The following is a 26983-nucleotide window of genomic DNA, read 5'->3' as shown; positions in this document are numbered from 1 at the left end:
ATAGCAGAAGCATCCATCACACTGCCTGTTCAAAACGATTCTCAAATCTTTTATTTGGTTTCCCAAACTCAGAAGTTAAGCAGAGGTTGGAGTGATACGAAAGGACAAAGGCCCTACCTAAGTCGCTGGTAAGAAGGGGATTAACCTCCTGGTTCCTCTTTTCTTTGCTCAAGGGTTAGAAGATAAGGGAGCAGATGCATAGGCCGGCTGGGACTTCAGAAACGCTGCAGTACTGCAGTGCAGGAACCTGAACAGACCAGGAAAAAAGCAGAAAACTGATGGAAGAGTTAACTACGTGGGGGCAAAATACCAGTCAAGGTGACCAGTAACATGGCAGCTTGAGAAGCTTTTGCGCATACTTGTTTTGTAACTTTGTGGTAACAGAAGGCTTACCCTCTACGTTATTGGAGGGACGGGGCCTGAAGAGTATAGAAAAAGGTTTTATAGTTGTGCAAGACTCATCTTTAACTCTTTGTCCACTTTGTTTCATCCCTCTCGTTACTTTCAGAAGCAGGACAAGTCAGACTTCCTTGGTGAAGCTCACTTTAGTTTTCCCTTTAAGAGCACAGTATTTAAAAATACCGGTATTTGAAAAAGAGGTTGATATACACTACATGAAACCAAGAGAACAACAATCGTTACGAGCTACTTTACATTCTAACGCTTATGTTTTTTCTTGTGTGGAAGCATCCAAGTGTTCCAGGCAACACTGCAAATTGCAGGATTGTGAAATACAGTAGCATTTTACTCACGTAATAGTTTTTCATGGCAAATTACATGCCTACAGACTATACAAACCTCCTTTCAATACTGTGTAACTTATCATTACAGCCAAGCCGACAGAGAACCTGACAGTTTAAGATAAAGAAGCTTCCCTGCCCAACCAACTGTAATTAAGAACAACATTTTTAAAAAAGTGACATGGCAGGAGCAATTAGGATAAATAAAAAAAACCCCAAAACTAACTGCCTCAAAATGTTAGCAGCTACCAAACAAAAATAAAAAAAAAGCATTCCAAGGCTCCAACTATTTTCACTTTCTCATCTACTATTTACAGAGTATCTGTATACATGCATATGACATTCCAGTAAGAAAAAGCAACAAGGCTCCGTTCCTTCATATCATGATACCTTTTTGCAGACTTTCTAGTGTAATACGACACAAGTGATCGATCCTTGGGGGAAAAAAAAAAAAAAAAAATTGCTGAGCTGTCACTTTTGAGGGGTGTGTGTTTTTCTAACTCAGAGAGGGGAAAGATTACAAAAAGCTCCTTTCAACAGATTAGATGCGTTCTGTTCTAGACTGTGACCAGCACTTCGATGCCAGGAGAAATATATGTAAACAAACACTAAAAAAAAATTACCTGGGTTACTCACGGGTAAAACACCAGACCTAACCTTTCACTCCGTCCTGAGCCTTTCCTTTCAAATGTAGGCAAAAAGGACTACCCGCTCTGTCTGTCCTCCTCCTGTTTTGTCAGCATTAGTATGCAGAAGTGTGTTGCCACGACCTGTTCAGACAGTGTAACTGAGCACCAAAATAAAATTTATTGCATCTTGGTTGCTGGGTACAACCAGCAGGCTTCCACCAGAATAACTGCTCCAATTCCACAGAGTAAGCCGCAACAATTTTCCAGGACTTTTTTTTTTTTTTTTTTTGCATATAAACATCAAGACTCAAAGATGCACCTGCTAGTAACATTTACAGCTATCTGTTCTAAGCGGCTTTTCAACTAGCATGTGACATTCCCATTCATGTAACAAACTGCTGCAGACGAAGAAACAGCCTCCTCCTGACAGCAGCAATCCAAAACTCCTACCACCTTCCCACCTTGCAACCATTAACAGCAAGGGTGATTTTTTCCAGTTCCTCTTAGAGGTGTCCTACAATATGCTCTAAGTTTATTATGGCACAACACACCCTTGCTTGGAACACAGCAGCAAGCAGGAAGAAGTTGTACAGGATTTGGACCCTTTTAAAAGCAAAAGGGATTTTAAATGAGTTCAGGAAATTCTAGCACAATGAAGCCACTGAAAAGTACAACACTGGAACCACAATAGTATCTTAATGAGATGATACAAGTTTATTTTCTTTACTAGGTGCCGCATGTAGAAAAACATGAAAGCAGTATCACTTTTGTTATGTGAAGCTTTTATCTTGTGCTGTAGATTAACTACTCTTCTTGTGCTACAGTACTAGTAGGCATAACAAGGTTACAGGATGAGTGAGATGCACTTTGAATTTCCTCTTAGCAAGAAAGAAAAAACCCTCACACCTATTTTTTTAGGATTTTTATTGAAAAATATTAAAACCAGAAAATTATCAAGGCCAGTTTTACAATAAATTTAAGACATACTGAATGGCTTATCTGCTACGCAGATTTAGTGCAGGAACCTTATTCCAGTATTTTTCTTAAGCAGTTACTGGATTAAAATCACATTCCCATTTAACACCAAAACAGATTATTAATAATGCTTTCATAGGATTTAACCTTAAAATCCGGTTTAAAAAGTCCATTTTCAAAGGTTAAAAACATTTACACAGCAGAATTCCCCCCTTCACAGACCAGCTAATAGCTTCCTGTGTCTGATAACTGGCAGAAATAGACCACAGAGCTCAATTTTCCTTTTTATTATTCTAACCTGATAAATTTCTTAAATGCTTCTTACCAGGCTTTCCTATTTGGCAACATTACTTTAGTTACGTAGCAAAGTGTGATTTCTCCTTTTTTTCAGAGACCAGTCTTTCACTACCTATCCCAAAAGACACACTCGCAAACGGGAGTTACGTTAGCATAAATCTGCTTCTGTGACTAGTATGCCCTTTTGGCAAGTTAAACCTTGTTAGTAATATCATCAGAACACTGACCTCAGGATGTCAAGTTCCCATCAGTTGTGTAATTCCTAGTATTGTGCGCTTTGAAAATATTTACTTTGGCATGTTATACTTTGTAGCTTAGAGAAGTTGATTTTTTTTGTGCTTACTCTCAGCCTTACAAAATATCTTTTCTCTCTTCCATTTATTCATGCCCTTTCCCTCACCACCAGTTACCTCCCTTTCTCATAGCTGCAACAGAAACAGGACGTAAAGCACACAAATACATTTAAAATGCGAGATCTTAAAAACGTTGGTGGATAGCAAACAATAGTCTTGTAAAACATTCTTAGTTGATGAATGAGCTTGTAAAATACAAGTCCCATAAATCCTTCAGTATAGTATCCAAGCTTTCAATTTTAAATTTGTAAGCTTAGTTATACTTGATTTCAAACTTTTATTCAGTGTTCTAATCTATTTCAATAAGCTAGTCACTCCACACTTGCTCCCAATATATATAAAACCAACACTGTCTAAAGAAATGCTGGAAAACCACTCAAAGGAAGCAATTTAACTTCCAGCAGAATGCATCTTACTTTGCACTTTCCGCAAAGTTGTACGTTGAATCATTTGGGTTACTACAAGTTGTTGCACTTTGGTTTTAACTGAACTTACCTGATTTTTAACCACGATTTCTTCCCAGTTACTAGTCCTATCTGCCAGACTAAAATTCAAGATAACATAGTTATATAAACTGACTTTTGTTTGTTTCATACTCTGCCTATTAAAAACCATTACGATAATCATGGAGATCAATGAAATGCCTGACATGAAGGGTGCAGGAGTCACACATCCTGAGAAATGTCTGGATTTTTCTATTTTTTTTTTCTGTGTAACTCTGGTCATTACTGTACTTCAGCTTCTCTGCAAACCAGCTTTAAGAGAACATTACAGGAGATTACCATAAAATAAGATGTGGACAGATACCACATAGAGCTGAGGCATGACAACCTTTTATTCTACTGCAATTTGTTGGCTTTTTTGATCCCAAAAGAGGAAACAACAGACTTTGGATTTTCTTAAGTGTACCCATAATCCCAATTTTTTGTTATTTCCCACCTAGTTAAAAAAACAGTGTGGAGAAATAAGGAGCTAACCTTACTGTTCTAATAACCCTTAGTCTCACATACATTATTATTATTATTATTATTATACAGTGAAACTGTATTTTGCATATCAGCACTGAGTGCACTTCAAAAAGGACCTCTGTTGAAATACTCCAAACAGGTCCTTATAGCACCATATCATCTGCTGCCGATTTAACTGCTTACAATCAGACTCTTTGTGCCACTGCTTCTAAAGAAAATTACATTTTTATTTCCCCTAGCATTCTAAAAAAAAATCTAGAAGAAAAAGTTTGTTATCCAACTGAATGCATGTAAACAATTAATTACTAGACAATCCATTTTCACTTATTCCAGTTTTGTGAAACGGATCAATTAATTGCTACCTGATTCTTCTGAACTGGCATGGTTTAATTCAGTGGCAGAAAAATCTCGCAGATGTGTTGAATGAAAATGTCTTTGACTCTTCACTGAATTTTGAAAGCCTCTTTTTGCAAGATTTGATGCTGCCCCTTCTAGTATAGCTAATTTTCAATTAATAATAGAGAAAAATCAGTGAGAAACACAAGAGGCCGAGTGCTGGCAAAGCCACAGTGCAGCACAATAGGAATAGCAAGGGATGAGGAAGCAAGAGGAAACCCAGGTACCTGGAACAAACTAGAAACACACTAAATGCAGGAAAGCATCTTAGCCCTACAGCAAATTTTACATTCTTTCAATACTTAATTGGTCTGTTTTCAACTGATACACAATTAAGGATTTATTCAGAATTGAAGGAATACACAATGTGATTAAACATGAAGTACGTGAACCATTCATGCACTAACAAATGTTGCCAGCCATTGTTTTTTCACAGCTTTTTTCACTGAAGCAAGTGTGTCAGAATGGCATTTGGTTAAAATGAAAGTAATGCTGGTATTTTACCATTCTTGATAATTGTTACCTACAACAGTCAAACTCAGCGAGTCAAACTCAACGTTGCAAGAGGCTTGTTTTCCAAATATGAGTTCTAGTAAGTGGAAGTACAAATGAGATCGGTTTGAACACATTAAGAAGATCTTTAAACTGTGTATTTCTGAAGGAAGCGGTCAAATGCATCATAAATCGCTTGCCTAAAACAAAGAAAAAAAAAAGGTAATTTGTGTAATTTGGGAAAAGGCAGATATAACTGGCCTATTTTCATATATTTCAAAACATGTTTACAAAGCTGTCATTGCAATTTCAAAACAGCACTCAATAAAAAAGTTGTATTAGTAGTCTTTCCTCCTATACTTATTTCTAGGATCTCTCACTTCAACCCAGTAATACATCTATGCTTCAGGAACAACTGGGACTGTTTACCAACTTTAATACGACTGCAAATGTTAATGGATTAGGAGGTTTCTACGCAAACATGTCAAGAAATGGTCAAAGAGACATGCATAATTCGTAATTTTTGTGCAACTGTCACATAATAAGGGTGAAGTTTTAAACAGCAATGAGCTACTAGTTAGCATACCTTGAACCAGTATATTGCTATTTCTTTTTGTTGTTGCTCAAAGCTTCCAAAATGGGAAGGATGTAGAGTCTTACTAATTTCTTCCATTTTAAAATAAACAGCACAAGTATTTAACTTTTTAAAACTAAGGAATGGCATTTGTATAAGTGACTTCTAGAACTGTCTTCAGAAAGTCAGTGCCTAGTATTACTAAGGCAAGAATTCATGCAAGTACTACTCATTGGCAGTCAAGCTTGTATTCTGCTTTTCAATTGTGTGGGTTTTTTTAATCTCAGAAAATAAGATTTGCAAAAAGACAACAGCTGCACAATACAACATAAGCAGTCACTGCTTAAAAGAATATTTTTCTAGTGTCCAGTGAACAAGCTAACCAAAAACTTTTGTAGGAAAACAAGAATGAGAAGGATCATTCTCTTGCCATTGGCTTACTGAATGATCATACTGCACCTCATCTTTGCTCATAAAATGGAAATGCTGTTATTCTCTTTAAATGACTTCAGATCCAGCAACTTATTCATCAAAGCAGTATTTGGTAATTGTTGCCTTTCAGTAGTTACAGACTTGCTTTTAGAAGAAAAATCATGTATGTCAAAATTACGGATTTAAGCTTTCAACTATTTTTAAACTTACCTGAAGAGCCCTTGTTTGAAGAGGTAGGCACTGACATGACCTCCATCCAGATACCTAATTTCACACCCAGGCCAGATTTCTTGAAGACTGCGCACCCCAGTCCGAGGAATATATGCATCCTCCTTAGCTTGTACAACTATGATCAAACTTGGGTCAACTGGAACTAAAGAAAAACAAAACTGAATTCGTCTAAGGTAAGAAAGAGAAACACATCAGCTGAGATTTCTGTTGTAAAAATGTTCTCTATTTCTAAAACAAATTCAATTATTCTAAGCTTTGGTAAAATTATGTTTTCTGAAGTCTCCTGGCAGAATTTGTCTGGTTTTTGACATTACAGTACTGAGGCCATCAGTAGGAAAACAAACTAATCAATCCCTTTCCCTCCCTTAAAGCAGAAAGCTTCAGAAGTCTCTGAGGAACGATAGAATTGTCTTTCCTCTTATCAACAAAACTCTATAGGATTCAGGTCAGTTCTCTGAAATCTCTTTTTTCCAGTGAAAAGAACTGGGAGACATCTGAAATTCAGATTAGAAGCTTTGTATAATTTTTTTTCCTCGAGTACCAGAAAAGAACTTTTCATATGAGAGAGGTCAGACAAAGTGCAGTATCCATTCACTTTCTTTTCTGTTTCCTACATGTTTTAGTTGCAACATAAAACCCCCAATATACTGTTATATGTATTTATTACTCATTACAAGAATTGCCCCAACCAGATTACTAACAAGAACACCACCAAAATGATGCTGAACACAGAACAGTTCTCTCTTCACAAAGAATATAAGCGGTATGGTAAAGAGTGGCCAGCCAAGACGTTTGACAATGGGATGCCACAAATAATTTAGACCCTCTACTTTCATATATCCTAGGTCATGTAAAGAGGACATGTAATGCTAAGATAGATTCTAGCCTTCCATTCAATTTTCCATGAAATCTGAATGGTAGGCAGATTTTCTGAAGCTCCTCTCTAGACACACTCCAAGGATACCCTGGCAGAGGATGCAATGTCTCCCAGAGCATGAAGAGACCTGGGAGACAAATGACACGAAGCGCTACATCACTTTGACAAGTGCGTTAGGATCACAGATCCTCTTAAGTTTCAAGAAAGGTCAACACTTTAGCTAAGTGACACCTGGATAAGTGTCTAGAGAAACAAGAACAGCTGTAGTTAGAATAAAGATTACAGAGTTTTTTCTGTCTACTGAAATAACTTTTAAAGGTTTAAGGAAAACACTTCACTGGGATTTATCACGAAACCTCTCTGGCTAGATGATCTCGGACATCGCCCAAGTCAAGAAATCTATGCTATTACAGAAATCTTTGCGTTGTTTTTTTTTTTAAAAAAACATTTAACAATGGAGTACTGAATGTCAGATTTTAAAAATGAGGTGGCACAGGGTCTCAGTATCAAGAATGTTTTGACATTCAAAGACAACTCTTTCAGAAACCTGTCTGAAGTTAAAACACGTTCTAGGATGTGTTGAGTGCTCAGTGGGTACACGCTCAGTTGAACCATTTTGTCTGAATGGACTGCCACAAAAGCAATTCCAAGCCCCAACTAAAGCAAAACCCTTTCAATCAGCTCTAGGATGAAACCACTTGCATGGCCTGCAAGTGGGCCATGGAAAGGGATTTGTCCTAGAGGCCAAGAAACCCAGGTTCATCAGATTTAAGGCTCAGTGAGCTACAGCTCCCTCTATATGCTATACCTGTCTTGGGAAAGATTATATTCAGATTGCATCACTCCAGAAGGACCTCTGTGCACTTTTACTGGTCACACTTGTCTAAAAGAATCATTCAAGCTTGGTTCTCCGCTATGTAGTTATCAGATTTCCACTTTTTCTTTTATTTACTTCAATCTGTTTGAAAAACCTTATTAGCAGATTAATTAGTCTAGCTATTAGATCACACCTAATCTAATTTTTTGTTCTTTTAAATAATACCAATTTGCACTAGCACATACCTGAAAATAGCCACAGCGAGGCACCGAAAAAATAAGCAAAGATACTGAAAGGCAAACTTTTAATTCACTTTATCATTAAGTGGCCATTAAGAAGAAACAGAAAAACAATTAGGAAACGGAGTGGTAAACAGACGCTGTTCAGTAACACTCAAGATATTTTCCTATTTCAGCTAAGGTGCCAGCAGGTTTACACAATGGAGGATGAAGATAATACCTCTCCTTCCATCGTATTTTACTGTTTTCCAAACTGCACATTAAAAAAACTTATATACATACCTGAGAAGTTGGCTACATGTGTACATTCATCCATCACTCCTTTCATGAACCTTAAGGATTCTCTCTGTAAAGTGTCACTCTTTCTTCTTTTATTTATCCTGTGTCCTTGTGGGCTGGTTAAGTTTTTATTGCTATTGCTACTAGTTGAAAATGTTTGATTTATGCACTGCATTTTAGGAGCATCTTGCATTAAGAGTCTTTCTGATGAGGCACTTAGAGTACTTTTATTTGTGGCAAAGCTGTGAACAGCTTCTTTAGATACAGTCTGGTTTGAAGAATCAAGGTCAAACATTCTGGAAGTCACATCCACATCCTCCAGACTGTCCACACTGTCAGGGAAGTTTTTAACAAAGTCTTGCCCCATCTTGAAAGAATCCGTCTAAACAAAACAACAGGTAATTTACTAAGGGTTTCTCCTTTAAACCAGTTGATTAATCTTATCTTTAAGATCAACTCAATATTACAAGAAAAAAGAACAACAACAACAAAAAAAAAGATACAAAGGGCACTGCTCACAGTACTTCTTATTTTCAGCCGGCATGTCACTCAGTTAAATCCTGACCATCATTATCTCTTGAAAATTTCATTCTACACTTCTGTCAGCTTAAAAAAAATGCAGAAAGTACTTATATATGATAGCTTATGATACAAACATTTGGTTTTGATTCTATATTAAACTCTGAATTTATAAGTGCAGTCATTTAAGTTTAAATTTCTGGGTACTAAACCTATGTGACCACATCTAATGTTATGTTTAGGACTGAAAAATCTGAATACGAAATGTCCCTAAATACTAGGAAGACATAAGCTGAACATCTTGAAATGTTTCTTCTTCTAGCGATGTCTGCTCCATCAGTGTTCCTGGAGTGTATTTTACTTAAAAACGGCAAGTGTCTCAGAAACTATCTTCAGCCCAGCCCCTATTCTGTTGCAAGATATTTGAAAAAGGACAGTCACAAAGCAAAGAATCTTAGGAAAAAAGTTATTTATCAGAATTGGCTAGAAGACAGTGTTGCGACATACAAGCAATTCTCAAAAAGTTATCATTCCGATCTAGAAGAGCAGTGAGGCAAAGAAATTCCTCTTGGCACGAGTCTTTCAACCCTAGTCAAAAAAAGTCAAGAAGAAAGCAAAAAACATATGCAGACAATAAATTACATTTCATGAGGAGCAAGAAGCTAATTATAAAAGCTCTAAATCCTGTTTATCCCAATTGCCTGTGCAGTAAATCTAAAGCTGAGGGAGGTCAAGCATCACACAAAGAAACAGAAATAGAAAGACCTTGCACTAAACAACTTCGAAAAGTTACAATGTTGCTACATATTAAAAACAGTCTACAGCATTGACTCTTTGGAAGCAATTACTTCAAAGGGTAATAAATCATGTTTTAATACTTACACACCAGGTTATCTGTTCTCCAGACTATAAAGCCAGTTACTGAGAAACACTATCTACAGTTTCAATGTTTTGATTAAATTAATCTTACGTTGCAGATCACACTAAGTGTGGTCACGGAAAAAAATATTTAGCAAGGGCTATATACTTACACACATTACACCACCAAAATATCAGCTTCTTTTTTTCAGCAGGTTTTCCTTCAAAGATTACATTTATCAAAAGCATAAGGAAACAACAGGCAAACCTGTTTTAGCTAACAACTGGTTACTTTTACTAGAAGTAAAATGAAGTTACATTATTTGTTAGATTTTCACATGTAAATATTAGCAAATAGGGAAAATAAACTATACTTACTCCACAGTATTCAAGCATTTTTATGATTTCTTCTTCATAAACAGTTTGTGTAAAATACTGTTTCTCCAGCTCCCTCCAGTTCACTGCCTTGCTCAACACACCCTGAGATTATAAACACAAGCATCCAGTACACAAGTAAAACCCACAGATCATTTACAGAGAAAATGGATCTGTTCCTCTTCGTGACTTGATTTTTCCAGTGGAATTCTGGCCAAGTTTCCTGATAACCCTTACAAATATTTTAATCAAAGCATAAGCACATATTATAATGCTGGACACTGAAAACCACCTCCCTTTAAAAACCAAACTAAAAAATAAGGGGGGTGTGTGTGTGAAAAAGACAGAAACCAGACCCACTTCGGATTTGCACACATCTAGACTGGGCTAAACCAACGATGGTTGTCAAAGCCAGTCTATTCATTCACCTACCCCAGCAGCAGCAGCAGTGAAAACAGACACCCACCATGGTAGTAGCAGCATTATTACCCAACTATTTAAGCCAGGCTTTGAGCAGAAGAAAACACGTTTTCGTGGCTTGCTTCCTCACCTTCCCACACTCAGACCAGGACTCTGACCATTGTCCCACAAGCCAGCCCCAGTCCCCACACTGGTGCAGGACCCGCTGAAGTAGCTGAAAGCTACCTTCCTTATCGCCTGTTGTATCTCTGGAGCAGGAAGGGTGGGTTTTGCCACTAGTCACTAATAGAGGCTGAAAGGTGCTGAAATGCCCTAACTGAAAAGGTGAATGTGGCCAAGCCAAACCTTTTAAGTTCCACATCTAATTACATTCTAGTATATTAACAACAATATATTTTAATTACCGTAGTAAAGACTGCAGAAGCTGTTGACCAGGAAAGACACGGAATCAATGGCAATGGTTTAGGCCAGTTTGTCACTGCCAGTGAAGCCATCTACAATCAAAAGCATTTGTTAGTTATTTTAATACTGAAATCACAAAATGGTAAAAAGAACTCTTATCTTCAATTTAATTGTTTATACAGTATCAACCAAATACACAGTGTCAAAGTAGTTAAGGACTGTGGCAGTTGGATATACTTTCACCTATTCAGAAGATACAGCCTATTCTTCAGTGATTTCCCTAACATTGTTGTGGATAAGGCTAATTTCAAGACTGTATTTTTGTTTTAAGAATTCCCAATGGCATATTTATTCTGACTTTTAGTTGTTTAAAACTATGAAAACCACCTATAAAGCCTTTTCATCAAGCTCTTGCAAGCTTATTCCAAGGCAAAATGGAAGTCTCCCGTCTAAGAGAAGAACTATTTAAAATGCCATACTTTTAAGATTTGTATACTGGAAACAAAATATGGAGAAGTAATTCATCATGTTAAGCAGATTCTTTTTCTGTCCTGTAAAGTTTAAGTTATTACTCTTACATCAGTTCCCAGAACACATTTTTATGAATATTTTGTTTGTCCCAGAAACGTATAGAAGTTTCCTACATGGTATGTTCTTGACATGTTTTATTTTATTGCACTAAACTGAACAACAGTGTAACCCCCTTAATATGTAATACCCCATGTCTGTGCCATATGCTTTCATAAATTGATTTATATAACTAAGCTATAATTCTATTGTAATTATTTTTTTATTTAAAAAGTTAGAACACCACCACATATCTATGTTCTGATAGCCAGAAAGTCTGACTTCTTTCTTCTTATTTCCAGCTCTCCCCATCAACTGAACTGAATTTGTGCCACCTACCTTCTGTTGCAAAACACATTCTACAGATGATCAACATAAAATACAATTTATTTCCCTGGTTTTAAATTGTACCAGAAGTCCTGTAAGTCAGGACCAGTCAAACACTGTATGTTCCGGACTACGAAAAAAATTTTCAAAGGAGTTCCCAAACGCACTCTCAGATCTTGCCTCCTTCTATACCCATGCTGCGTATGATCATTGGTACCGGATACAGCACTCCATTATTCCTAAAGCATTTGCACAGCATTTGAAGTGTCCTGCAGGGTTAGCGGGGCACGTAACTGTTTGAGAATTCCAATCCAACTTATAAATATAAGACAGGGAAGACGTGTTTAACAAAAAAGCTGTTGTTGCAGCAAGGTGATATTTATGTAAACCAAAGGTCATTAGTACATTTACAACAGTAAGAGTTATAAAAATGTGCTTTGGGGGAAAATTACTTTCCTTTCAGTAGACACTACAATTACCAACATTATTTATTTAGCTCCTAACAACAAACAAACAAGGATCAGCAAAACAGAGGCAGGCTGTTTTAATAAGCTTTGTAACTATGTCTCACAGGCCAATGGTTATCTGTAGAGATATAAACAGTAATAGTTTAACTGTGTATTAGTCTTTCAAGCATCAAACTAAAACAGCAGGGTATTAGTATGAATATGCACAGTGTCATACACAAAACGTTATCCACCTCAACCACAGAAATCTCCTCTGATCAGTACCAATGATTGGGGAAAAAAAGATGAGCAGAGAACAGAACTGACACCAAAAGTCACCTCAACTGCAACACCCCTACAAAGAAGAGACATTTCACACAACCCATTCAAACACAAATTTAAGGCGAGAAGAATGGAGTTAAAAAGGGAGAACTAGCAATTGATCAGTACAGATCTTATTTCAGAAAACATTCCCACTCCACAGAAAAAACCATAATTATGTGAGAAGCTTATATTCTTATTAAGCCTGTCAGGAGATGGCTGACAAAAGGGCTCTATGATCTGTCAGTACTTACTGAGGATTTTACTAATTTACTAATTCTCACAGAAAGTGAGAATTGCCAACAATTTGTTTCTCACGACTGTAAATGTTTATTTTAAATTACTTCTGAGAGGAACACTATAAAACAAATTCTTTCTGTATGCTAAATGATCAAACGAGAAGTTAAAACAAAAATTACTGAACAGGAAATATAAAAGCTTACATGTCCTCCCATGGATATTCCAGTCATCCCTAGCGGTCCATAGCCTTCTCTCTCTAGCCAGTGCAAAAGAGCTGCCGATTCTAGAACAAGAGCTCCTCCCATCACAAACAGGTCCGAGACATTTTTTAAACATGACCGTCTTTTTGTCCCCAGAAAAGGAAAATATAGGATTTATTTTCTAAGATTAAATTTTTACAGTTCTCATCATTCTATACATACTTTTATACAAAGCCTGATACAATCCCAGAGAATTTTGGAGCTGAACTCCTGTTGGTGCCACAGGAGAAAAAGCAAGTCCAGATTCTCTGGCACTTGTACATCTTCATCTAAATAAGGATGAGAAATAGACACCTGCTAAGCTTCTAATGTAATATCACTGACAGCTTGGTCTTCTAGCAACAGATATTACCAACATCAGAATCTCATTAGCAGTAATCTTCTACCCTGTAAGGTCATAACGGACCTTTTAGAAATAGAATCAAAGTAATACAGTCCTAGATATACACTATCTCATCTGCAGAAACAGTTCTTTGTCTTGTTTACCTGTTTTACATCATTGAAAAATTGCACACAACATTTGAAGAGCAATCAGTATGTCAGCTTTGGAAGCACTCATCAGTGTCACTGTAAGACTGAAATTGCAAAGTGGGAAGTTTGTCACGGTACTGAGAAATTCATGTAGTGTACTGCAAAGCATTAAAACAGAAGAAACAAAAAAATGTAGAAAGCTATTCAGCTCAACCGTAAGAGGGACTCTAGAAAATGGGAAAAAAAATGTATTTTACAAAGCAATTGATACACCTCTAGTCTGGGGAGCGGACTGTGTATTTTCAGTATCACGCAGTCAGGTTACAAAAGGCTACGGGCCTCTTCTGCCAGCGTACAATCACATTTGAGACACTCTGAAGCACAAGGACAAAGCTTACTGTGCAAGTCACGGAGAAATGAACATAGCTGCTGCAGACCAGTATTTATAGGCTAATGTAATTCTTTCCTACAGCTTTGTTATGATATTCCTCAGCCCTGTCCAGCTGCTATATTTATTAAACACTGTTACTTGTATATTAACAAAAACCACTGCTGCTGCTTTGTAACCTCGTATTGAAGAGTGACAATTGCTTCACTGTTGGAGTGTTAGACTGAGCACTCTCTTTAAAACAATCCTTCTATAAATCATGCATGTACTAAGCTGTCAAGCTAGAGAACTGAGGATGGCGTTAGAAATATCCTCGCCAAAATATTTAAGTTATTCTTCCGCATCAGATCCTCAATAGCTGGAAAAAGAAACCACCAATGGATGTATTCCAGCACACACTCTCTCCTGTCACTTCCTATCTCACACTTCTAAATGCCGTAATATTTTTTTAAGCAGTTTCTCTGTCAAAAAAGCAATTCTTAGTTGAGAAATGTAATTTGCTTTCTTTAAAAATGTGGTTCTTATGCCAAAATAAATAAAATTCTGCATCTGCTTTGGAAAAAACCTAGAAACTATTTTTTAATTAAAACTTTCTCCTTTGAAGTATTTTTTAAAATGTTTCGATTTCCTAAATCCAAATGCTGAAACTGAAATAAAATCTACAAAATCTAAAATGCTGTAGTGTGAGACGGTGCTCCTGGTCAAGTCTTAATAGAATGGACAGGTTTAAAATTAAATCGCTTTCTATGCATCTTCTACTCATGTTAAATGTCCAAGTCAGGATTAAAAAGGATTAGAACACCAACTCATATTTGGATCTTAAGAAATATTGGTAGACTAAACCCACAGCTTTGCCTCAGACACATATCCTGGTGAATTCTGTTAATACTCCAATGGTTCAGAAAATGCAAAAAGCAAAAAAACAGGACCATTTAACTAAGCTTCTAAATTCCCATTTAAGAAACCGAGGGAGCAAGTTCTGTAAAATATTGAATATTGCATAGTTTCCACTGACTAACAAACAAGCAACATCAGATTTATTTACATGTCTGATTGTAAATCCTTAAAATATCTCAAAAAAGAAAAGTCTTAGCAATTACAGCAGGGAAATATGCTACCTCACCAAAGATTATTCACAGTTGATTGACATATAATTGCAGCATTTGTACACGCACAGTTGTGAATCAGGAAATTAACTGGTGCTTGCATTCACACAACTTGCTGAAATCTTGCTCTATACTACAAGTTCGTCTTGTGCAAATTTCCTGATCACTGTGATCTCTTAACAAAAAATATCAAAATCATCTAGCAAAGGGTAGACAATTTCACATTAAAAGGTTACAAGTGCTCCATGTTGGGGACTTTTTTTTTTCATGTTGGGGACTTTTTTTTTTCCTTAATAAACTATCAAAGTTCATACTACTTTGAGCTTCTTGGAAAAAAAAAAAGGTGGTAATTCAAAAAGACAGTTTCCATGAATGTAACAGTAATACTTACAATTGATCCTTAGGTTTTCTACAGCCATGTAGAAGACTCAAGTTAAAGAAAGTAAAATATTTCTATATAAAAACTGACAATCAAACAAAAAATAAAATAAATCACATACATAAATAACATGGATTCATTATAATTTGGAACTTAAATTCTAAATGTTTAACTGGAACTACATCAAGTTAAATGTAGTTTGATCATGCAGTTTGCAACTGAAGATTTTACTTTTGTCAGGTATGTGGGCAGGAAAAAGGTGTAACCAGAGAACCTATTCAATAAAACAGAGTAACAGTGTCATAGAAGTTACTGATGAGTTGATGACTAGACAGAACTTAACTTTTTTTAAGAGCTAAATCTTAAACGGTAGCAGTAAATTTCTCAGAAGTACCTGAGGTACTGAAGAGTTGTATTTGAGAAGGGAAGGCAGGAGAGGCAACTTTCTTTTCTGTCATTAATACATCCAGAAGTCATACAGTATGATACAGAATGAATGCAGTTTTCACGCTGTCATGGCTAAAGGCATGATATCAGTACTTTGATCAGTAAACAGATTCATATCAGAATTTTTACTCTAATGACTACAGTAAGAAGTTGTAAAAGACATTTTCAAAAAAACCAAAAAGCAATACTCAGTGTAAAAGTAGCCTATTATATTAGTGGTGTTCCACACTGTGTTTCTTGCAATGGTCATACTTTGCTCTTTGCTTCTATCTACCGAAAAGTCCATGGGAAATCAATCCATAAACTAGATACTATACCAGTGTGATGAGTCTTTTACCTTTTGGAGAGAACATTAAGAATAAATATGCTTCCCACAAAAGGATATAATAAGGATTTTCTAGCAATAGAGATGCCATACAGGCTTCTTTAATCATTGGGCGTGCCATTAATGTGCGTCTCCTCCAGAAGTGCTAAAGATAAGATGTACAAACATATATTAAGATAAAATCTGATTATTTAATTTCTCAATAACAATGCATTTTACATTTTACATACTTACATGATCTCCAGTGCCTGCTAAATGAATGCACACAGGTCTGTGCTTGCTATTCCATCTTCTGGGTATAATGAACTGAAATCTGTGAGAAACAAACACCTATTGTAGCAAAGTATATCTATTTACATGCTGTGCCAGATAAATTAATCCAAACAAACAAAAGAAACAAAAAAGAAAAAGAAAAAAAAAAAAGAAAAAGACAGAACAAAGTATTTTTATAACCCATGCAGCAAACTGCCAGCGACTCAGTAGTATCATTTTTCATAAACACATCCAGCAAAGAAAGGAATCCGAAAGCAGAAGAGAATAAATGTCAAACAAGAAAAGGAGCCAAGCTTAAAGATCATGTTCCTAAAAAAGACCACTACCTCATCATCACAATTTAAATTTTGCAGAGTGGAGAAATGGAACTTCAGATGAAGAGCAGCCTAAAAAAGTATAACTAGCTCTCCTAGGCAGATTGCTATTTTTTTCCTGAGGACACAACAGCTGAAATTGAAGATTAAAGATAAGCAATATATTTAAATTAAGAAAAAACATCAAAACCCCAACATACAAACCATGAAACTATTCTATACACCCAACATCAATCACTTAATATCTTTTGCTGCTACTCAAGTTATTTACAGGCTAACTACTGGGGAAAAAACCCAAACCCAAACTTCTGAGCCACTGGTATTTTCCCCACAAGATGGAGCACTGTTACATACAACAGTGTTACACTTTGGAAAAAAATATTCACACAATGCACAACTAACTTAAGAGACGTTTGTAGAGCATTTCAAAACTGTAACAATACTGTCCAATATAGCAATTAGCATAACTTGACTACAAATTGTAAGAGAACATAGATAAGGAAACAGCCAGTATACTGTATTTTCCACTATGGGACTAAATAGTCCAATAATGTTAAGCAACAGTTTCTTTCTCTAACCAATGGAGAGGTGGAAAAAAGTTGATATTTTGACTAAAAAACTTTTTCTGACATTCTTTAGTTTTACATGTTTAAGTACACATAAAACCACCAACCAGTAATATTGATAAAATTGACAATACCAGTATCAACTTGAGCTGACAAAATGTTTAAGTTATTAAACAAAGCTTGGGAAACCAATTCCATCATGAAAGTTTAGCTCAAAATTATAAGCAAGAAGAAAATATGCTCCCTTTCCAAACCCATCCCTCAACTGCAAAGCAGTATTAGTGTAAAACCAGCAAAAATGTCATTAGGTATCATCCAGCTTTCTGCAAGGATGCTTTTTTTTTTTTGGCTTGCCAAGTAAGAAAGGCACCAGATTCTCCTGCTACAATTAAATGAACTTACTACTTCAGTACACATACAATTTTTTTGTATGCAATGTAAATGGAAAGCTGGAATGATTCTTTCAAATACCATGTAACATGCTGCTTTCATGTAAACAGCTTCTCCTGCTATATGTAAAAGAAACAACTACTGTCCTGGCTATAGTATCCTTCATTTCCAGCATGCTGCTCATTTCGGAAAAAATAAACAGTTAAAAAAAAAAAAACCAGGGTATTCCATAGCTTTATGCAATATGATTTCTACACTAAAAAAAAAAAAAAAAAAAAAAAAGCCCCCTAGCAACGAACATACTTTGCTAGGGGGCTTCTTATTTTATTATTATTTATACACACATTAAACTATCACGAGTAAGATTTATTTTCACTTTTGAGGTCAAAATCTATTTCAAAACATTAGTAAAAAAACCAGTTTGAAATATTTTACATTGTATTACAATAAAATAGCTTCACAATAAAACTACTTACAGACCATTGTTTCTCTGCCATGCTAGTTTCAGAAAGGACATACCACTTGTTTTTTCTTACCTTGCTACAAGAGATTCGACTGGCAGGATACCTGGGACATAATGAGCCAATGGGGAAATGAAGTGCCCCTCAAGGATTTTACAGTCAGATTGCTCCTCAACCTACAGAGAGAATAGGATTAAAGCAGTATGTTTCATATCAGTGTTTAACTTGCTCTGAAAATTAATCTCTTAAAGTACAAGGATTTGTTACAGGATAAAAATGTACTTTAAAATCCCCAAAGCTGAGGTCTTTTTTCAAATATAGGAACACACAGTCAACACAATCAACACAGTTGTGTCAAACTCTGCTTTTATTAAATGACCTATTGAAGGAATCAAGGAATAAAGTGTAATGCTGTCCCATTTTAAATAACTTCCATAACACATACTAAGTTTCAAGCATTTTTTGAGTCTCAAGATCTGACATCCCACCTCCACGACTCTTGTACTACTGGGGGGGGGAAAAAAGAAACCAGTATTTGTAGAGCCACTGCTTTCATCTCTCAGTTTCCTTCCGTTCTCTACTAGAAGCCAATGGGACTGCTCATTTTCCCATCCCTTCCAACCTGTTTCACATTTTTGCCACTGCCTCCTAATTCCATCCACAGCAGCTCAAAAACAAGCAAAGAAACCAAAAAAGCCCCAGGAAACTATGTACTTAGCTTGCCACAGCATTGACCACCAATGCATTTATTTGACTTCAGAACCACTCTTCATTTCTGCCCCCCTGTTCACACTTTCTAGATTGAAAAGTCCTCAGGGCAACGATCACTTTATCTGCACACCTCACACGTGGAAGCTCAGGGCTTCCTTTTTCCAATCAAGAGCATTTGAAAACTCACACTACTTAGATCTCTTTTGCCTCTACAGACTCACTTCCTCTTCCCACACAGATCAATTGCAATGTCCTTTTCTTGATACAGAACAACTGAGAACACGAGTGAAGTCAGTTAATGTCAGTAAAATCTAACTAAATGTTGTCAGGTGCATTCACCACCCTATCTCTATGTACTCCCTAACCCAAGTTCCCAGTTGCTAATCCCAGCAGCAAGTCATGCTGTGACAACATCACATGACATCAAGATTGAATTTTTCTATCTTATAAAAGCAGCCTCCTAAGTTGATTTCACCTTTATATACCATCAGGAAAATAAACATAGCTGAACTGCAGCATCTCTTGCTTTTAAGTACCTTGTCAATGAAAACTGGGTAATCTTTTGAAACCAGCGTCTGGCATTTTTCCCTGTTTCCAATAATCTTTCTGAATTCAAATATTCTGTTGAAAGGAAACAAGTAGAGAAGATTCAACTTTTAATCTAAAAAAAAAGAGAAGATAAATATGTGTGTGTGTGTTTATATATATATATAAAAACATTCAGGAGCTAAAGTAAGCCACAAAGAAAATAAAAGTTATGAAACCAGCTTTGCATTTACAGATTAATCAGACTACCATACGTTAGGTATATAAGAATGCTTTTAAGTTAAAACATAAAAAAAACGCTAGGTACGCTGCTTGCAGTTGCACAGCTCTTAAATAATATTTTACACCTGATATATTGAAAACATCTATCATTTTTCGGGGCCAAATTAAGTTACAGCAACCTCCTACGCTTGCACATCCTTGTAGCTTCATTGGGGCAATACAGACTGAATGGGTGAAAAACACGTTGGACCACCAACATCAAAATGTAGTTGCCCATGATCTCAAGTCTAGCTGGAAACAAGTTAACAGCAGCACGTAAGGATGTTTATAAGTGACAAAAGCCAGAGGGTGAGGTTGATACCTAGAAGGTAAGGCTACCATTCAGAGCAACCAGGATAAAATGGGAGGAACAGGTCAATAAACACCCTAAAACTGAATAATAAAACTGCAAAATCTTGCACCTAGGATGCAACAGCCCCTTGCAATAATACAGGCTGGGAACTTCCCAGCTAGGTAGCAGCTCTGCAGGAAAAGACATGGGGTTTCTGGCAGACAGCAAAAAGAACACAAGCTCACAACACATCCTTGCAGCTAGGAAAACCAATAGCATACCTTCTCCATTTAGCAAGAGGGCAGCCAAAAGGGCAGGGTAACGGGGTTTGCATTGCTGGAACGGAAGGCTAAGGGGCAAATCTAGTTGCCGCTTTTGCTACTTCAAAGGGCTGCGAAGTCTTGCAGAGAAAATGAAACAAGACTCTTCACAGAGGTATACAGCCAGAGGACAAGAGGCAATGGTTACATGTTGCAACATGAGAAATTCCTACTGGAACACAGTGGAGATTTTTTTCAGAGTGGTAATGGTTAAGCATTAGAAACGATTGCCCAGAGAAACTAGGAATAATCTCCATCCTCCAGGGACTTTCAAAACTCAAATGGATGAGGTGTCAAGTGACTTGACTCAACTAAGTGAGCTGTGGTTTGAATAAGCATCTGGGCTAGGTGCCCCTAAGATGGCCCTCTCAACCTTAAATACTCTATGCTAAGAATATCTTGCTCATTCTTATGGTTGTAAACACACCCGAGGTTACCTGACCAACTAAAACAGCAAGATGTGGGTGGAAAGTACAGAACAACAGTATAACAGGAATGACGTGTTCACCTTCCCAACACCAGCGAAAACCAAACCACAGACAGAAAGAAAATCAGTTTACCACAGCAACAAAACCAGCTCTAGTACATAGTCTCTGCTTTTCTTATACAGAACAGTTAAGTCTATTAAGTATGAGAAAATAAGGGTAAAGTTATTAGATGTGAGCATGGAGGGTAAGCTAAATGAAGAGGTGTTTTGCTTGACACAATCCTCTAAAAATACTGGATTTATTTATGTATTTAATCTGTAGTTAGGAGGATACTGAATGCTAAATCTTGCACGTGTTGAGGAATTTCAGCTCTTGCTAATGAGTTGAGTGTAAAGCTTTACAATATTAGCAGTCATCACATGAAGAGTATGTACGTAAAACTTCAGATTACATCTAGGCAGGTAGTCTGTAATATCAGTCAATGCTAGATAAGAAATTTCATAATTCCTTCTAATAGAGCATCACAGTCATCAGTTTAAAAAAAAAAAAAAAAAGACGCTGACACTGTTTCTGGCAGCACAACAGGGCACACATACTAGGGAGTGGTACTGCCTCCTCTCACTCGCCAATGTGAGGAATCAGTGGGAGGTTAGGTTCTTCCTTCGTCATCCAGGTGAAGCCAGGCTGCTGGGGAACAGCTCATCATCTTCCCATTGCGGGGCAATACATGTAACAAATCCTCTCTTCCACTTTTCAGACCAGCAGGCCCACAAGCCTGCCTCACGTTTCCCCCGTAGCTTTTGATGTCACGTGAGAGGTTTTACGTTCCCCCCCCCCCCCATGAAAAAGGAAGAGCCACAGCCAATACCATTACTACTACCAGCAATGCTTCTTTGTTGCCATTTGACATTAGCACAATTACCCTTATAGACCCCATGTAAGAGAAAAGCCTTGCCTAGTATTGCAAAAACAGTAGAATTAGTCCGAGGTTCCCCCATACAGATAGCAATTGCACTGGGGTCAGGAGGGGATAGGGCAGTGAAACTTCATCATGTCTCACCAAGAACCTAAAAGTTTTTTAGAAAGGGTTTTGATAACGTTAAGATGTCCCCTATCAGATACACATGTGTAGCAAAATACAGAAATGCTGCAATCAAAACAAACCCGACATTTTTTACTTATCCAAGAGAAGTAAACTAAACATTTTAGAAATTCAACATTCTCATATGGCAGGAAAGCCTGCTACTTAAGAGAAAAAACCAACTGAAGACAGACATACAAAGCAATCCAAGTGCCATTTTAAGATGAGATGTTTCTCTTGGACTTAAACAAAAAAACAACAGCCCCCCCAGAACTGCACTGCTATCCAGAGTGAATAAAATTTTATTTGCTTTTTCCTTAAAATGTCTTTAATGATTTTCAAGTACCTAAGAAACAGCTTATTAAATGCAGACTTATAATTTCCTATTTAAATATTACATGATACAGAAGATATATATTCAGTTATTTTTAAAACTTAAGAAATGTAAGTGCTTATCTCCAGGTGTTACTCTTAATAATAACTAATAATCAGCAAATACTTGAAAATTAAGAGGTACTTCCATTTTTTCTTATTTTCAAGGTATCTAAATTGGGCTATGAAGACCTTCTGATTACATCTTACACTTTTAAAGGTCACTATTATTAAGAAGTTACAGAAAGCTAGCAAGATCCTCTGATGTTCAACGGAACAATTTCTCTGCAAAAACTCAGCAAGTTTTGATTTTAGAAAACACTTTCAGAGATGTTGCTTGAAGTATGTTATCATATATGCAGAAATGAAAAATGTAATTGGACATATATACATTCTCTCAAGAACAGCCTCTTTAAACACAAACATTTAGCAAATCCCTTTTTGACTTCTTTTAAATCCATTTCCTCCCTTGGCATGAAAACACGTGATTTCCTGAACAAAACAAAGTTTAACACTTTGGGGTTTTTTTAAATACAGGACAATAACAATTGTTGGTACTTCAAGTGTTGAATTTTTCTTTTACTATAAAATACTGTTTATGCTGTTAACAAGTCACCTTTTCAGATCCTCTGGCTTTCCCCATCCTCTGATGAAAAGTTTAGTGAGGAGAAGCTTTCTGTATAAGACGTCTAATTTACTTACACCCATTAGCAGCAAACTGGCATCTAGAAAAAAGAACAAGCAGAAACAAGGCAGTTAAAAGCGGTTGATTTGAGTGGCAAATTCATTGGCTTGTAACACATAGTAGCTTCTTACTCTGGTACCTGTAGTAATGAAAAGCCAAAGCGTTTTATTCCAAGGTAGTTAACCTTGACATTCAGATCAATACTTTAAATATTAAACAAAATACAAAGGCAGTTAATACAAACTCTAGCTTTTTTAGGAAAATGCAATTTAGAAATAGGAATTTGATGTGCTTAATATAACCAGGAATTTATTACATAATTGATCACAAGCCAACCAAAAAGGCACATAAAGTCACAGAACTACATCTTCAGCCAGTCCTAACTGTATTTTACTTGAACCAATAAAACCAAGAGTGGCATTGATACCTGCCTTATCAATATAGCTGTGACAGCAACTTTTCAATCCACATGGGTTTTCATAAACACATTTCAGAATGGAAGCTTGAAACAGTATTTGTTTTTCAACTACTATAAGGCTAGATCCCTAGCTACATACTTATTCATTTATAAAAAAGAAAAAAACATAGCTCCAGTCACTGATGCAGAGAAAGTTTCGTTTTGTAAACTTCTCTTCATTGGTGTCTCAAACATATATCCTAACCCTTATTTTATCCATTCTTTTCCAATTTTTGACAACTGATTTCTTACAGTTTTGAAAATGATGCTCCCACACCCTTCAGGGAAGAAATCACACTGTCAAAATCCTTACCAGTATCATTTCTCTTTCAGCAAATACACTAGCTCAAATATAGCTAATATCAATAAATACTATTAGTATAAATAAGTATTATTTTCAAAGCTATACTTACTGAAGTGAACAGGTAGCCACTATTGCGCTCTACTGATGAGGAAGTGGGGCGGGGGGAAAGATAGCTCAAATCTGGTTTTTGGGGCAGCAGGATACAGGTTATTCAATTAAAAAAAAGAATTCCAGGATCCGCATACACCTAAGAAAACAACAGATTTAACAATCAAAGACTTGGTTAGTAAATTACCTACAAGTATTTTCTAGTATTTCCAGATCCTTCCATACCAAATGGACTAAATAACTTCATCATACTCTAAACCAGTGTAATTTCATTCACATGGTTTTGTGTTTTTCACTTTTAATCCAAAGTTCATCTATTCTGCCACGTTCATTCTTAAAATAAACTTGTCTCAATATAGCAAGTTAAAATTGTGGTCAGATTAATAAATACATTCCTTTGCTCTTCTAAAAAGCCAACACTTAAAGCATTTTTCTTTTTTTTTTTTTCCCCCTGTATATTCTTAACACCTACAGTAAGTTACTATCAAAACAGAAATTACAGACAACTTAAGGTACTTGAATACCTTAAGTACAAGCATCCTAGAAAGCCAAAATGGTTCTACGTCCAGTCATTACAGGGCAGAAATAAATACCTGAAATCACCAGAGAGTCAAAAGCAGGGACCCTCTATTTTAACACCGTAGAAAGTGTTACATTTCTACTCCACCAGTCCCAAACAGCTGATTGCACAATCTTATTATTCTGATCCACATCTGCTTGGTCTAATAGAATCACAGCCCCAGTGCAATCTTTTTCCTTGCCCACTCTGGAGATGGCCATTGACCCCATGTGCTGCTGGGGAGTCAGACGGGAAATGTTTGCCAGCCTCTGCAAGGTCCCTCTTCTACTTTTTCAAGCAGGGGGACAGCTCAGCATTTTCCCGGTGCTAGAAGAGAACTGGGTGGTGGAGACAGAGACAGCAATACAGAGTGGATGCTATGGTGCTGGGAAGACAGTTCAGAGGGAGGACACACAACACTGTTATCTGTGCTGTCAAAAATATACTAAAACTAGGTTTGCAGTTCTATTACTGCTCACCAGTAATTGTGAAAAGAAATTTTAATGAATGTTTTGACACTTAACAAAGCAGCCTTGTGTGTTTTGTTTGTTTGTTGGTTTGTTTTTTTTTTTTAATGCTCTCCAAAATAAAAGCCAAATAAGAGAGAAAATATGAAGATGTTGATTTTGCTGCAAGTTCAAAGGCTGGCCCGATGAGCTCGCTCTGTTGCACAAAGAATGCCAAGTTTCTAGACAAGTACATTATATTTAAATGCAACATTGATTGAGGTGAAAGAGTTGTCTCATTCTGTATTCTATTTCATTGACTGAATAAAGACTCTAAAGTAGTTCAGGATATTTCAATTAATCTGATTCAAGATTAAATCGCAACTGGAAAGAGTACAGGAAACACTAAAAAATATTCCAAGTACATGAAGTATGTCATATACAACTTCAGAAATATTACTGAGGTAAAATAGGGCTCATCCTCCCGTTTTGTTTACCTTAGTAACAAAAGGGTAGGACATGCTTTAGTCACCGCGCATCAACGTCTACATGGAAAGACAATTACAGATACTTTCACTGTCAGAAAAGGCAAATCCAACTGTTGGAGGCGGAAGTTCTATAACTTCATAGCAGAGCTACAGAGTGTATTTTAGTAGTGAGTGCTTGAACTTGAGAAAAGAATCAGCAGAGCTTGTTTTGGAATGCAACTGGATTTCCACCACTTGATACCATATACATCACGTCATGAATTCCTTTGTAAGACAGATCAGCTAGAAGTCATGATGTGATAAAGATGGTGCATAGTTGTGTAGCCCAAGAAACAGTACCTGTGTTATGAATATGCAATGAGTATATTTGCTAACACGGTAAGCTCTACTTAGTTTAAGTTGTGAATGTAACCTGTAACAGATCAAAGGCACGTAAAGAAGCGATACACACACACACAAAAAAAATACTCCCACATTTTAAAATAGTATTTTCCAGAGAAGAAGACAAGGAAACCTAGAGATAAATAATAATCAGATAAATAAATACTCTTGCTCTAGGAAGAGTGGGGTTTTTTGCTTCTAGAACCCTCATACTGCATACTAGCTATAAATTTCTGGTATGTACAATTATTTCATAGAAACAGACACAAAAATTCATCCAAAAGCCAACACATAAACGGTCAGCTAGTCCCTTTTTGCCAGTGCATGCAGCTTCAGTTACAAGAAAAACACGACAGGGAAGTTCATAAAGACTTTATTATAGGCCCAGACCACTGTTCCTATACATGAATAAGAAACTGCTCCCACCAAGAAGTCAACCCGAAAAAGCCAAGAAGGTATATCTATTTTAGAAAACTAAGTCCTTAACTTCCTTGCCCTATTACCTTTGGGGGAGAGGGGGTGGGAATAATAAAAAATCTCTTCCAATTAACGTCGGGTCATGCTTTTTTTTCCCCCCTTTCCCTCCAATAAGTGGCAGCTTTTAGAAAAAAAACCAAAATCACAAAGAAGTCACGGCGACAAGCCAGAAACAAGCCCCACAACAGCCTCACACAGAGCGCACGGAGGAGCCTGCGGGTAAACAAAGGGGCCTAAGCCAGCAGCGTTCCACGGGCCGCCGAGCCGCTGCCCACCCGCCCGGCACTGGGCTATCGGCGGCTGGGCGGCCCGACCCCGGCACCGACCGGCCCAAAGCGCAGGGCCGGACAGACCGCGCCTGGCCCCGCCGGGGCGGCAGGTGGAAACCCCCTCCCTCAGGCACCGAGCCCTCGGCCCGCCCCAGCGGCACACGGGCGCTCCCCGGGCGGCCGCGGGAAGGCGGGAGGCGCCCGACGGCCCGTTAACGCCCCGAGGCGCGGCGGGGACAGGGACGCCCGCGCCCCCTCAGCGCCCCGGACACCGAGACCACCGAGACCACCGCTCCCTCCTCCCGCCCCAGGACGGGGGCCGGTAGCCCGCCGCGGGGCCAGGCCGCCTACAGCTGGCAGCGATGTGCCCGCAGCGCCCCTCGGGGCTGGGCACAGCCGTGAGGGAAAAGCCCCAGTGGGCCACGGCTCATCCGCACCTGAGGGCCGCACGGAGACCAACCGCCGCTCCCCGGACGGGCGGGCAGCCCCCCTTCCCGTCCCCCCCCGCGAAGGTCACTCACCCGACGGCCGGGCACTGCCGGTGCTGGGGCACCACATGGGCGGGCGGGGGGGAGGAGGGGGAGGAGGGGGAGGGCGGGGCCGGCCTCACGCGCGGGCGGGCGCACGTACGCACGCAGGCCCTC

General features: G+C 37.7%; 1 protein-coding gene across 4 annotated transcripts; it reads right to left on the bottom strand.

Moving 5' to 3' along the window:
- Nucleotides 1–26: 26 nt before the first annotated feature.
- Nucleotides 27–26969, bottom strand: ABHD18 (abhydrolase domain containing 18). Of its 4 annotated transcripts, XM_055795506.1 has the most exons (15): nt 26861–26969; nt 23721–23858; nt 22782–22890; nt 19402–19486; nt 18230–18330; nt 16385–16463; nt 16211–16295; nt 15391–15418; nt 12978–13116; nt 10876–10965; nt 10055–10156; nt 8303–8681; nt 6067–6229; nt 394–5050; nt 27–247 (listed from the first exon to the last, which is right to left on the bottom strand). In XM_055795506.1, the coding sequence occupies exons 3-14, from the start codon at nt 22871–22873 to the stop codon at nt 4999–5001; spliced, it is 1395 nt and encodes a 464-aa protein (XP_055651481.1). In that variant the 5' UTR covers nt 22874–22890; nt 23721–23858; nt 26861–26969; the 3' UTR covers nt 27–247; nt 394–4998. The 4 variants fall into 4 exon arrangements, with proteins under 4 accessions (XP_055651481.1, XP_055651479.1, XP_055651478.1 ...); XM_055795504.1 differs by lacking the exons at nt 16211–16295; nt 16385–16463; nt 18230–18330; ... (2 more) ...; nt 23721–23858; nt 26861–26969 and adding an exon at nt 13521–13609 and having other exon boundaries at nt 15391–15471; XM_055795503.1 differs by lacking the exons at nt 16211–16295; nt 16385–16463; nt 18230–18330; ... (2 more) ...; nt 23721–23858; nt 26861–26969 and adding an exon at nt 13521–13663 and having other exon boundaries at nt 15391–15407.
- Between the last annotated feature and the right edge of the window lie 14 nt (nt 26970–26983).

This window comes from Falco peregrinus, chromosome 2 (genome assembly GCF_023634155.1).
Source record: "Falco peregrinus isolate bFalPer1 chromosome 2, bFalPer1.pri, whole genome shotgun sequence".
NCBI lineage: Eukaryota > Metazoa > Chordata > Aves > Falconiformes > Falconidae > Falco > Falco peregrinus.
This window is presented reverse-complemented; position numbering and strand designations above follow the sequence as displayed.

What these genes read in the sequence shown, in the direction of transcription:
- ABHD18 (XM_055795506.1), bottom strand. Translation starts at nt 22,873, where the DNA reads ATGGGTGTAAGTAAATTAGACGTCTTATACAGAAAGCTTCTCCTCACT. An exon ending in ACCCAGTTTTCATTGACAAG is followed by an intron (nt 18,331 to 19,401) that starts GTACTTAAAAGC and finishes TTCTCTCTGTAG; the next exon opens with GTTGAGGAGCAATCTGACTG. An exon ending in CTTCTGCAGTCTTTACTACG is followed by an intron (nt 10,157 to 10,875) that starts GTAATTAAAATA and finishes TTATAATCTCAG; the next exon opens with GGTGTGTTGAGCAAGGCAGT.